This window comes from Muscardinus avellanarius, assembly GCF_963383645.1.
Source record: "Muscardinus avellanarius genome assembly, chromosome: 12".
Lineage (NCBI taxonomy): Eukaryota > Metazoa > Chordata > Mammalia > Rodentia > Gliridae > Muscardinus > Muscardinus avellanarius.
Window position 1 is genome coordinate 14,150,748 of NC_137798.1, and position 14,473 is coordinate 14,165,220.

The following is a 14,473-nucleotide window of genomic DNA, read 5'->3' on the forward strand; positions in this document are numbered from 1 at the left end:
TAAAAACTAAAAATGGCTGGGGTGTTGCTTAGTAGTACAGTACTTGCCTAGCATGCACAAGGACATGGATTCAGTCCCCAGTACCTGGTGGTGGTGATGGTGGTGGTAGTGGTGTGTTCTTAAAAATTTTAAATATATTTATTTAACTCTCAATTTAATTTATGAAACCTCAAAAACAAAATTTTTTTAATCTTCTCTTTATTCATTGCAGTTGTCTATAATATTATAGAACTCATCATACTATATTATTTGAAATTTTTTCATTCACAAGTATTGAGCCATTTTACTCTGTCAGGTACTGTGTTAGATACCAGAAGATATTTTAGTATATTTCAAAATAAAGAATAAAAAATAGGGCTGGGGGTGTAGCTCAGAGAGAGAACACCCCTTGGGTTCCATCCCCAGTAAAACACACACACACACACACACACACACACACACACACACACACACAGTTATTTTTAAGAATTACAATAGTCGGGTATGGTGGCACAAGCTTATAATCCCAGCATTTGGGAAGCTAAGACAGGAGGATCGAGGTTACTTAGTGAGGCCCTCTGCAACTCAGTGAGACCCTGTTTCAAAATAAAGAGTTAAAAAAAATGGGGCTGGGAGTGTAGCTCAAAGGTAGAATGCCCCTGGGTTCCATCCTCAGTAGCAAAAAAAAAAAAAAAAGATTTACACTAAGTGATAGTGAAGATTTACTGTTTCAATTAAATTGTAGTTTCCCCATACTTCCAAAAATTTGTACATTTTTCTTGAACTAACTTTATTAAGTGGTTTCACTAATTGCATATATATATAAAATATAAGAGCAATAGTATACTATGCCATAAAGTATGAGACAAAAACTCATTAAATTCTTGCTTAAAGCAATGAAGATACACTTTTGAATCCTAGAAAAATTTCTACAGACTATGTTTTGATTTATCAGTAAAGGATCTATGTTTATTCACGTTTTGTTGTTTTTCTTTTTAGAAGTAGGGTAGAGATACTTAGTGCTTTGGTATAACTTTGTGTGGGGGGAGTGGGTAATAGAGGTTGAGCCCAGAGGCCCTCTACTCCCAAGCTATACCTCCAGCCCGTTTTATTTTGAAATAGGGTCTCACTAAGTTACTCATGCTGGCCTCAAACTAGCAGTCCTCCTGCCTCAGGCTCCCGTGTACTGGGATTACAGATGTGCACCACTGCACTGTTTCACAGTGTTTCATCTGGTTTTGAAACACTGACCTATACATCTGGTTCAGAGTCATCCTGGAGCGCAAGGTCCTTGAGGGTCCGGTGCCCGCCGCCTTCTCCAATACCATCTTATCTGTTCTTTCAGTCATCCACTGTGTTCCTGGCAGATGACTTTTTCTAACTGTAAAACTCACCAGGCTTGGTTCTTTTTGGGGATGTTTGCATGCCCTTTTTTTTTTTGAGAGGGTGATATTGGAGATTGAACCAGTGGCTGTATGCTAAACCTCCAAGCTATACTGCAGGCTTTTAAATTTTCCTTTTCTTTATTTAATTTTAAAGCAAGATCTCAGACAGGCATGGTGGCACACTTGTAATCCCAGTACTTGGGAGCTGAAACAAGAGGATCCCAGGTTCATGGCCAGTCTCAGCAACTTGTAAGGCCCTCCACAACTTAGTGAGAACTTGTTTCAAAATAAAGAATAAGCCGGGCATGGTGGCGCACGCTTGTAATCCCCACGCTTGGGAGGTGGAGACAGAAGGATCGCGCAGGTTCGAAGCCAGCTGCTCTGGTTTAAGAGACCCTGTTTCCAAATAAAAATATTAAAAAAAAAATAGGTCTGGGAGTATAGCCCAGAGGTAGAAGGGCTTCCAGGAACCCCAGTACCACCAAAAATAGAAGGAAGGAAGGAAGGAAGATGGATGGATGGATGGATAAGCCGGGCGTGGTGGCGCATACTTGTAATCCCAGCATCCGGTAGGCTGAGACCAGAGGATCGCGGTTCGCGGACAGCCTCAGCTACTTAGTGAGGCCCTCTGCAATTTAGCGAGACCCTGTTTCAAAATAAAGAATAAAAAATAGGACAGGGGGTATAGCTTGGAGGTCAAATGCCCCTGGGTTCCATCTCCAGACCCACACACACACATAAAATAAAATAAAGAATAAAAATAGGGCTTTGTATAGCTCAGAGGTGTAATGTTCCTAGATTCAATCCACAGTACCATAAAAATAAAATGAAATAAATAAATAAATAAATAAATAAATAAATAAATAAATGTCTCTCTAAGTTACTGTTTGCTGGCCTCGAACCTGCGATTGTTGTGTCTCGGTTTCCCAAGTACTGAGATTACAGTATGTGCCACCATGCCCAAGTAACTAACTAACGTCCTTCCTTCTTGATTTCATTCTTCCCTCCTTTCTCAGGGACACGCTACCTCTGAGCTACACCCCAGCCTATTTTATTTTCATTTGGAAACTGGGTCTTACTAGGTTAATGAGTGTCACTATTTGCTGAGGCTGTCCTTGAACCTGTGATCCTCCAGTCCTCTTGTCTCAGCCTCCCAAATACAGGGACTACAGGGATGCACCACCATGCCCGGCTTTTCTAGAAATTCTTTCCTTTTGTGTGTGTGTAGCACTGGAGGTAGAAACCAGGGCATTCTACCTCTGAGCTGCACCCCCTAGGCCTATTTTTTTTAAATTATTCTTTACTTTTTTTTTGTTTGTTTGTTTGTTTGTTTGTTTTTTGGTGGTACTGGGGTTCCTGGAAGCCCTTCTACCTCCGAGCTACACTCCCAGACCTATCTTTACATTTTTTTTAATTTGGAAACAGGGTCTCTTAAGCCAGCGTGCGGGCGGCTGGCTTCAAACCTGCGCGATCCTCCTGTCTCTGCCTCCCACGTGCGGGGATTACAAGCGTGTGCCACCACGCCCGGCCAAATTATTCTTTACTTTGAAACAGTCTCACTGAGTTGTAGAGGGTCTCACTAAGTAGCTGAGGTTGTCCACAAACCTTGATCCTCCTGTCTAAGCCTCCCAAATACTGGGATTATAAGTGTGCGCCACCACGCAGGCTAATATTTATGTTTATATTTCTAATGTTATTTGTTGCTACTCTGTGCTTTCATAATATATTTTATCTTGGCAGGTTGTTCTGAAATGACTTTAACTTTTTCATTTTTTCTTTCCTGGTACTGGAGATGGAACCCAAGGGCATTCTACCTCTGAGACCCTTAGTCCTTTTCCTGTTTTAAAACAGGGTTTCACCAAGTTGCTGAGCCTGGCCTTGAACCTGTTTTCATTTTGTTGCAGCTCCAAAGTACTGGGATTTTAGTTCTGTGCCACTGTATCCCACTTTTTTTTCTTTCTAAATATAATTTATTTTCCCTTATTTATTTGTTTACCTATTAATTCAACAAATACTTATCTGACTATATAAGGAACAGTACAAAACCTGGGGATGGGTAAAAATTTTTACTAATATAAATTTTTTATTGTTAATTTCAAGGCATATTAAATCATAAATACTTTACAGAAAAATCAAATTATTGATTTTAGAAGAGAAACCATAGTATATCCTTTCCCATTGTTTTTTCTGTCCCCCCCCCCTTTTTTTTTTATCCAGGAAAAGACCATGTTTGTAGATTTATTGGCTGTGGGAGGAATGATCGATTCAACTATGTGGTCATGCAGTTACAGGTAGGTTACTTTGAAAATATATCTCAACATATTTTAATTTTGATCAAAGTACTTAATTATCGTATCCATGAATGACTTAGTTATAGTATATATGAATAAAAATGACAACATTGTTGGTATCATGTCAGTAGTTTTACACTGTACATTTGAGACTTTACTTAAATAGACTTGATATATTGACACAGATTTTCCAAAGAGGGAAATGGTTGTCCTTGATAGGTATTTTAGTTAAACTACATCTCCCTGCTTGTTGTTTTCAGTTTTTAATCCCAGCCTGGACTGTGTAATATGTGAGTCTTGCCCTGTTCCTATTCCTTCCCTTTCCATCTTTGTCACCTTATGCATTCCAGTTCCCCATTTAGGCTCTCTAGTGTCATTAATTAAACATTTAAGCTTTAGTTGAGATATGGAGTAAAAGCCGTTTTTCTTTCTCTATCATTAACACAGCTCTGGTCCCTCTCCTTTATGTGGGTGTGGAGTTGGGTAGAGGGAACAGGGGGAAGGAGTTTAGACAGGGAGCATGGGAGTGATGCTTGTGGGGAGACTGAGATGCCGCTGCCACTGCATGCACCCCCACTGTGTAGTGACCCCTAGAGTTTAAGTCATGGTTCACCTTGCTGCTTAACCTCACAGTCTCAGATTAGCCTTCATCTTTAGCGCATCTTGTTTGGGGCATTTGGTTTCTTTATTTCTTCCAACTTACCTACATGGCAGCGATTTCAGGAACATGGATTCTGGCCTAAATGCCTCCCGTGCTTCCTCTTCTCATTAGAAGGCTGTGTGTTTATGAAGACTGAATCTAGGAGCATCCTGCCTTCCAGCTACACCCTCAGATCTGTGGACACTCGTTACCTTGAAGCAGAGTCTCTCGTTTGCCATGAATTTTGCTACGTGCTGAGACTGACCTCAGCCCTGTGCTCCTCCTGCCTTCGCCTCTCAAGTGTGGCTTGCACCACCACACCTGGCCAGAGGCTTTGTGTTGTTATTTTCCTCGGCTGTCCTTCAGCATTTGATTTAGGCCTAAAGATACTGACCATGCAGACTGTTGCTTTAAAGTCTTTTTGAATTATCTCTTAAACCAGCGTCATCTTATTTCTTGAAGCAGCTATCCCTATACCTTTTTAGTTCATTAGTATGGACCCTGCTAGCCAGGCATGGTGGCGCACACTTGTAATCCCAGCATTCAGGAGGCTGAGACAGGAGGATCTTGGTTCTCACACAGCCTCAGCTACATAGGCCCTTTGCAACTCAGTGAGACCCTGTTTCAAAATAAAGAATAAAAAATAGGGCTGGGGGTGTCGCTCGGAAGTAGAATGACCCTGGGTTCAAATCCTCAGTACTGCAAAAATAAAAATAAAAATAAAAAAATAGGGCTGGGGGTGTAGCTTAGAGGTAAAATCCCCAGTACTGGGGGAAAAAAATGGACCTTTTTTTTTTTGGTGGTACTGGGGATAAGAACCCAGAGGATTTTGTACCTCTGGGCTATACTCCCAGACCTATTTTATACTTTCTCTTACATTGGCCAATACTATAATTGTTATTTTATCATTTCTGTCTGGATTTATTATAAATCTTACTTGCTTCTCATGGGGAGAAGACAAGTTTCACCCCCATTTTGCAAATGGAGAGCCTGAAGCTAAGGGGGTTTGTAATTTGAGTGGGTTTAACTTGATGGACTGTATGTATGTATGGTTGTTTTTTTTTTATTGTTGTTGTTTGTTTTTGTTTTGTGGTACTGGGGGTGGAACCCAGGGGCTTTCTACCTTTGGGCTATACTCCCAGACCTGTATTATATTTTATTTGGAAACAGGGTCTCACTAAGTTGCTGAGAGCCTCACTAAGTAGCTGAGGCTGGCTTTGAACCTCCACGATATGGTCTCAGCCTCCCAAGTACTGGGATTACAAGCATGCGCCACCATGCCCGGATAATATGCTGGATTCTACATGGCTTTTTTATTTTGTGCTGGGAATAGAACCCAGAAGTATTCTACCTCTGAGCTACACCCCTAGACCAATTTTATTTATTTACTTATTTATTTATTTATTTATTTATTTATTTATTTATTTATTTTTTGTGGTACGGGGGATAGAATCCAGGGACATTCTACCCTCCCCTTTGATCTACACCCAGACCTATTTTTTATTCTTTTTTTTTTTTTTTTTTTTGGTGGTACTGGAGCTAGAACCCAGGGGATTTTGTACCTCTGGGCTATACTCCCAGACCTATTTTATACTTTATTTGGAAACAGGGTCTCACTAAGTTGCTGAGAGCCTCACTAAGTAGCTGAGGCTGGCTTTGAACCTGTGGGATCCTCCTGTCTCAGCCTCCCAAGCGCTGGGATTACAGGTGTGCACCACCACACCCAGCTTATTCTTTATTTTGAAACAGGGTCTCACTGAGTTGCAAAGAGGCTCACTGAGTAGCTGAGACTGTCCTCGAACCGTGATCCTCCAGTCTCAGCCTCTACACTGCTGGGATTATAAGCGTGTGCCACCACACCCAGCTTTGGATCTTTTTAATATTTATAAAATTCTTTGAGGTGGGTGTTATTACTTCATTTTATGAAGAAACTGATGCAGGAAATTTAAGTAGCTTGTATGAGAGTATGTGCTAGGTAATAATGAATTACTGCTTGGGTATATATATTTTGTATCTTTTTAAAAAATCAAGTCTGTCTTTTGCTGTGACATCAGATATCAAGGGAAACATGAATCATAAATTGAGTTACTAAGAAATTATTCTTCTGTCTATAAAAGTTGCTGCATTTTTAATAGAAAATGAGTAATGTTCTAGTCTTCTAACAGTTTTAGTGCCATATTAGAAAATGCTGATCTGGTTTTCACAGGGTCGGAATCTGGCAGATCTTCGCCGGAGCCAGTCCCGGGGCACGTTCACCATTAGCACTACTCTTCGCCTGGGAAAACAGATTCTGGAGTCTATTGAAAGCATCCATTCTGTGGGATTCTTGCACCGAGACATCAAACCAGTAGGTCCTTTTCTTTTTTCTTTTTTTTTTTTGGTGGAACCCAGAGGCTTTTCTACCTCAGGGCTATATTCCCAGACCTATTTTTATACTTTATTTGGAAACAGGGTCTCACTAAGTTGCTGATAGCCTCACTAAGTAGCTGTGGCTGGCTTTGAACCTGTGTGATCCTCCTGTCTCAGCCTCCCAAGCACGGGAATTACAAGCGTGCGCCACCACGCCCGGCTGTAGGTCCTTTTCTAACTCAAGCACAGAAGGATTTTGTTTGGTACTATTAGTGTTATGATGGACACAATAAATTACAAATTTAGTGTTCTGTGTTTGCTGTAATTGAATATAAAGGAACATTTTTATTTCTGTAGTGGCCTGAAAGCAAAAGTGTAACTTACCTCTTAGTTTTTTAAAAAATGATAATTACAAAGCTGAGCACGGTGGTACTTGCTTGTAATCCCAGTACTAAGGGATCCTGGAGGCTGGGATAGGTGGATCCTGGGTTCAAGACCAACCTCAGCAACTTAGTGAGACCCTATTTCAAAATAACAGAAATAGCTGGGCATAGTGGTGCACACTTGTAATCCCAGTGCTTGGGAGGCTGAGACAGGAGGATTGCACAGGTTCAAAGCCAGCCTCAGCTACTGAGTGAGGCTCTCAGCAACTTAGTGACACCCTGTTTCCAAATAAAGTATAAAATAGATCTGGGAGTATAGCCCAAAGGTAGAAAGCCCCTGGGTTCCACCCCCAGTACCACTAAAATAAATAAATAAACAAACAAACAAAAATAAGGGCTGTGGACATGGCTCAGTTGTAGAATGCCCTGTTTCCACCCCCAGTATCACAAAAACAAAACAACACAGAGTGACAATTACAAACTCAAGATGGATTCGCTGTCTCGAGATAAAACTTTATACTTTTTTTTTTGGTGGTGCTGGGGATGGAACCCAGGAGCATTCTACCTTAGAGCTATACCCTCATCCCTATTTTTTATTTGGAAACAGGGTCTCACAAAGTTGCTGATATCCTAAAAGAAAAGCTTTGAAAAGTGGATGAATCATATGTTACAGATTCTCTTGCTTACTTATCCATTTAACATTACATTGATTGATTCTTTAATTCTTTATATATCTTCATAGTATTGGGGATTGAACCCAGGGGTGCAAGCACTGAATTAGAACCTTTTGAGTTTTGTTTGTGTGGGCAGTCTTGCTAACTTCCTGAAGCTGGCTCTCACTCATCTTCCCAAGCAGCTATGATGACACGCCGAGGAACTAGAGCTTCTAAATTTAGTTAAATCAATGTTGTGTTGCGTGTAACCCCACCCCTTTGGCGGTACTGGAGATTGAAGCCAGAGGCGTTTGCCTCTGAACTATAACCACAGCCCTTTTTATTTTTTATTTATTATTATTTATTTATTTATTTATTTTTTATTTATTTATTTTTTTTGCGGGTCTAGGGATGGAACCCAGGGGCATTTGACCTCCGAGCTACACCCCCTGCCCTGTTTTTTATTCTTTATTTTGAAACCGGGTCTCACTGAGTTGCAGAGGGCCTAAGTAGCTGAGGCTGTCCGCGAACCGCGATCCTCCAGGTCTCAGCCTCCCGAATGCTGGGATTACAAGCGTGCGCCACCGCCACCACGCCAGGCTTTAATTTTTATTTTGAAACAAGGTCTCACTGTCAAGGCCTTACTATGTTGCTAATAGGGTCTTACTAAGGGTCTAAAGGAAGTGTTACATATTAGGACTAAGTACTATAAGAATATGTACATTTTCTTTCTTTTTCTAGTCAAACTTCGCCATGGGTCGCTTTCCTAGTACATGCAGGAAATGTTACATGCTTGATTTTGGCTTGGCTCGACAATTTACCAATTCCTGTGGTGACGTCAGACCAGTAAGATTTTCTGTATTACTATCAAATAATTGATACTTAACCTACTGTTTTATAGTATTTTTAAAAATTCAAATTATGTATCAGAATGGATATTATCTACGTCTGGGGATGTAGCTCCAGGAAAAAGAATGTTACCTATGAAGTGGCATATAGATTTCATGATTACATTATACATTAAAATTAATACATTTTATCATTGAAAGTTATGGCTTTAAAGTAATGTACATCAGAGGCAGATTCTGGAATTACAATTGTGTGCTACCACACCTGGCTTTGTTGCTAGTTTTTAAATATATTCATCCAAAATTTTTATATGGCCAGGCGTGGTGGCGCACATTTGTAATCCCCGCACTTGGGAGGCGGAGATAGGAGGATCGCGCAGGTTTGAAGCCAGCCACACTGGCTTAAGAGACCCTGTTTCCAAATTAAAAAAAAAAAAAAAGTATAAAATAGGTCTGGGAGTGTAGCCCAGAGGTTGAAGGGTGTCCAGGAACCTCAGGACCACACACACACACACACACACACACACACACACACACACACACACACCACCAAAAAAAAATCTATATGTTCGTGCAACAGATATGAATGAATATTCTTATTTTTCCCTTTTTGATTAAACAAAGATATACATTCTGTACCTTTGTTTTTCTCACTTAACAGTATACGGTATATCTAGGTGATCTTTTCACCTCAGTACATGGAACTTCCTCACTCTTGTTCCAGTTACAAAAAGTATCCATTATATATATTATATGGATATACTGTACCTATTAATCATTTAACTATGGGCAAACATTTAGGTTCCACCATTCTTTTGCTATCACAAACACTGATATAATCAATGACTCTGTATATCCACTATCTTTGAAAATATGTACATATATCTTTTAGTTAAATTTCTAGAAGTGAAATTGCTGGGTCAAGGAGAATCTATACATTTGTAATTTTGATAGATATTGCTAAATTGCCACTAACTGGGGAAGTGTAAAGAAACCACATATTTGAATGACCACTAAAATGCTGTGTGTGTGTGTGTGTGTGTGTGTGTGTGTGTGTGTGTGCGCACACACGTTGTGTGTGTACGTGTGCACACATGTGGGTATGCATGTGTGTGCGTGTGTACTGAAGAGTGAACCTGAAGGCATTCTGCTACTAAGTTATACCCCCATTCCTTTTTTTAATATATTTTGAAACAAGGTCTCACCAGGTTGCAAGGCTGACCTGGAATCTTTGATCCTTCTCAGCCTCCCAAGTACTGGAATTTCAGTGTGCGCCACCGCTCTACCCTTAAGAGCTGCCTATGCTTAGGACTTTTCTTTCCTCCTAGTAAGTGGAACTAATCCTTACGACTTCTAAGTTTTTATAGCTCATTATACTTCACTAACAGTGTTCCTGGTAATCTCTTTGAATTAATTAGAATTCTTAGCATATATGATTGTTTTTCCTAATTGTGTTTCTCTTTACTGCACTAAATAATAAAATGATTGAATTTCCTGGCTTGGTGTAATTCCTTAGCATAGTTACATCAGCATTTCTTTAAACAGTTGATCTCTGTTTACCCTGATTTCAACCTTTCCATGGCAGAAGTAAAGGGAACTGATCATTGGAAAGAATCTTGTGCTCTGTCTTGACTAGAGTCTGTCATGGAGAAGTCTAGAGCCAGTTACCTGGAGGGGACTGGCCTGCAGAGTGTGATAATAGGCCTGAAGACTTTCATCCTGACAGTTTCAGGAAGGGAGATAACTGGACAGAATTGCAAACTACAAAACAGTGTTTTGTTAGCTGAGGTCTGTCAGGTAATTAAGCACAGCCTCTGAAGGGTGGCACTCATATATCCACTTAGATATTCTTCCTCTAGAAAGAGAAATCTGACCTCAGAGTCATCAGTCAAATGAAAATATTAGGTCTTTCTCTTAGTCCTGGTATCTTGGGAAATATTGAGATCTACTAACTATGATTCCTAATAAATGGCAGCTAAGAAAAGACTGGAGAAACTTTATTACTAACACTTGTTATTACAGAATATTTTTATTTTTTTATTTTTTGGGGGGACTGAGGATTGAACCCAGGGGCATTCTACCTCCAAGCTATACCCCCAGCCCTATTTTATTTTTTTAATTTTGAAACAGTCTCACTGGATTGATGAGAGTCTCATTACTTACTGAGACTGTCCTCAGCCACGCGATCCTCATGTCTCAGCCTCCCTAGTACTGGGATTACAGGCATACACCAACCATGCCTATGTACATACAAAATACTTTAAAAACAGGTGTGTGTGTGTGTGTGTGTGTGTGTGTGTGTGTGTGTGTGTGTTGCTGGGGACTGAACCGAGAGGCATTCTACCTTCAAGCTACAGCCCAAACCTCAGCCTGATTTTTCTTTTTTTTTTTTTTTTTCAGGTCTGGGGATGGAACCCAGAGGCATTCGACCTCCGAGCTACACCTCCTGCCCAATATTTTATTCTTTATTTTGAAACAGGGTCTCACTGAGTTGCAGAGTGCCTCACTACGTAGCTGAGGCTGTCCGGGAACTGTGATCCTCCAGTCTCAGCCTTCCAAATGCTGCGATTACAAGCATGAGCCACCACGCCCAGCTCTCAGACTGATTTTATTTCTTATTTGGAAACAGGGTCTTGCTAGGTTGATGAGTGTCTCATTACTTGCTGAAACTGTCCTTGAATCTGCAATTCTCTTTTCTCAGCCTCCCAAGTACTGGGATTACACATCCAGCCCTAAAACAGTTGTCTTAACAAGTATTTAAAGAGAAAGAAATTAAGAAAAGGAGTGAAATAGACAACCAGCTAGAATGGATGAAACATAGATTACAAAATGAGCACATGGACTAGGTTACCTTTAGGCCACATAGCGTACAACCAAAATGATTCTTGTAAGTCAGGAGACCAAACCCAGGGCCTTGAGCATGCCAGGCAAGAGGTCTACCAAAGAAGCTGCCCTAGTCCAGGATTTTCCCTCCCTCCCTCCCTTCCTTTTTTCCAGCATTCCACCTCCAAGCTATATCCCTAGCCCCCCCCCCCCTTTTTTTGGATGTGATACTGAAGATGGAATCCAGGGGCATTATGTCTCAGCTATACCCCCAGCCCTATTTGAAGTAGGGTCTCACAAGCCAGGCATGGTGGTACATACTTGTAATCCCAGCATTAGGGAGCCTGACTGAGACAGGAGGATCATGGTTTGCAGACAGCCTCAGCTACTTACTGAGGCCCTCTGCAACTTAGTGAGACCCTGTTTCAAAATAAAGAATAAAAAAAAAAAGGGCAGGGGGTGTAGCTTCGGAGATCGAATGCCCCTGGGTTCCATCCTTAGACCTGCAAAAAAAGAAAAAGAAAAAGAAAAAGAAACAGGGTCTCACTAAGATGTGAGGGCCTTACTAAATAACAGAGGTTGGCCATGAATCTGAGATCCTCCTGGCTCAGCCTCCCAAGTACTGTGATTACAAGACTATGCCACCATGCCCAGCATTATTTATTTATTTTGAAACAGCTTGTCCTCACTAGGTTGCCGAGAATCTTGGGAAATTTATGAGGCTAGTCTCAAACTTTCAATTCTCCTGTCTCAGCCTCTAAAATTCTGTGATTATAGGGGGATACTACTACACCCAGCCAAGTTTTTCAATTTTCTTTTTCTACTTTTATGTTTTATTATATTTTTATTTATTTATTTATTTATTTATTTATTTATTTATTTATTTATTTTTTGCCGGTCTGGGGATGGAACCCAGTGACATTCGACCTCCAAGATACACCCCCTGCCCTATATTTTATTCTTTATTTTGAAACAGGGTCTCACTAAGTTGCAGAGGGCCTCACTAAGTAGCTGAGGCAACTCAGACCCTGTTTCAAAATAAACAATACAAAATCGGTCTGGGGTGTAGCTCGAAAGTAGAACGCCCTGGGTTCTATCCCTGGTACCACAAAAACAACAACAACAAATAAGAAATTAAAATAGTGTTTTATAGCTGGGCGTGGTGGCGCACGCTTGTAATCCCAGCATTTGGGAGGCTGAGACCTGAGGATCTCGGTTCGCGGACAGCCTCAGCTACTTAGGCCCTCCACAACTCAGTGAGACCCGGTTTCAAAATAAAGAATAAAAAATTGGGCAGGGGGTGTAGCTCGGAGATCAAATGCCCCTGGGTTCCATCCCCAGACCTGCAAAAAAAAAAAAAAAAAAAAATAGTGTTTTATAGCCAGGGGTGGTGGCGCAAGCTTGTAATCCCCGCGCTTGGGAGGCTGCGACAAGAGGATCGCATAGGTTCTAAGCTAGTCTCAGCTACTTAGTGAGGCTCTCAGCAACTTAGATGAGAACCTGTTTCCAAACAAAAAATTATAAAATAGAAGCCGGCCGTGATGGCACACGCATGTAATCCCAGCATTTGGGAGGCTGAGACAGGAGAATCTGGGTTCGCAGACAGCCTCAGCTACTTAGTGAGGCCCTCTGCAACTCGGTGAGACCCTGTCCCAGCCAAAATATAGAATAAAAAAATAAAGTGTTTTATCACAACAGTAATACACATATTCTCCCATTGACTGCTGGGGTCAGATGTGATGAATCTTGCTGTCTGAAGTTGACTTACTTTTCTTGGCTTTGTTGTAGCCTCGAGCTGTGGCAGGCTTTCGGGGAACAGTTCGTTATGCATCAGTCAATGCTCATCGGAACAGGGTAGGTGTCTGAGCCAGAGTCACATCTGGTTCCCATTAGCATGTTTATGGCTTGACAGGTTGATTTCTTTACATTGACGCTGGAGATTGAACCTGGGAAACTTCTACCTCTGAGCTACGCTCCCACTTATTTTTACTTATTTTTGAAATAGGATCTTACGAAGTAGTTGAGGATCTGCCTAAATTCCTGAGGGTGACCTCAAACCTGTGATCCTTCTGTCTCCCAAGTACTGGGATTATAGGCAGTAATCCCCAGCTACAATATTCTTTTTGAGATAAGGATAATCATATTCAGAAATAATGGCTACACAGCATTTCAAAAAAACTACTATTCAGCCGGGTGTGGTGGGCACGCTTGTAATCCCCGCGCTTGGGAGGCTGAGACAGGAGGATTGCACAGGTTCGAAGCCAGCCTCAGCTGGTTTAAGAGACCCTGTTTCCAAATAAAATATAAAATAGGTCTGGGAGTATAGCCCAGAGGTAGAAGGCCCCTGGGTTTCATCCCCAGTACCACCAAAAAAAAAAAAAAAAAAAAAAAAAAGCTACTATTCAGATATTATCTACTTTCTAAAAAATTTAGAGTGATCTTTTCTAAATAAATGCCTTTCTATCCTGGGGTGCTCTAACAGTTACTTTTTTACCTGTTTATTATTATTATTTTTATTTATTTATTTATTTATTTATTTATTTTGGTGGTACTGGGGTTCCTGGAAGCCCTTCTACCTCCAGGCTACACTCCCAGACCTATTTTATATTTTTATTTGGAAACAGGGTCTCTTAAACCAGCACTGCTGGCTTCGAACCAGCGCGATCCTTCTGTCTCCGCCTCCCAAGCGCAGGGATTACAAGCGTGTGCCACCACGCCCGGTGCTATTTATTATTTTTTGTTCACTAACCTTGGTAGAGGAATTTGACAGTATGCAGAATCTGTGGTTCTTTATCTTTTCTCCTTTCAACACACCTGAACTGTGGAATGAATGCACAGTAAAGTAACAGCCACAGGATTGCTGGTTTATGTGATGACACTGCCGTGCAGCCAGGGAACCTCCAGAGTTGCTTGTCTAATTTTAAAAGGTTTCCCACACTTGTAATTCCAATACTTAGGAGGCTGAGACAGTAGAATCACGGGTTCAAAGCCAGTCTCAGCTACTTAGTGAGACCCTGTTTCAAAATAAAGAATAAAATGGGGCAGGGGTTGTAGCTCAGATAAATCCCTAGTACCAAACACAAAGAAGTTAATTAATTAAAGAAAATAAACTTTTTTTAAAA

General features: G+C 40.9%; 1 protein-coding gene across 1 annotated transcript in view; it reads left to right on the forward strand.

Annotated features, from left to right (window-relative positions):
* TTBK2 (tau tubulin kinase 2) overlaps positions 1-14,473 on the forward strand; it is a gene marked incomplete at both ends in the record, with an annotated part of 75,237 nt that overhangs the window by 29,566 nt on the left and 31,198 nt on the right. Inside the window, 4 exons of the mRNA XM_080707478.1 lie at positions 3,582-3,655; positions 6,502-6,642; positions 8,422-8,526; positions 13,140-13,205. Coding sequence (XP_080563604.1) covers positions 3,582-3,655; positions 6,502-6,642; positions 8,422-8,526; positions 13,140-13,205 — 386 coding nt within the window. The remainder of the gene's footprint in view (positions 1-3,581; positions 3,656-6,501; positions 6,643-8,421; positions 8,527-13,139; positions 13,206-14,473) is intronic.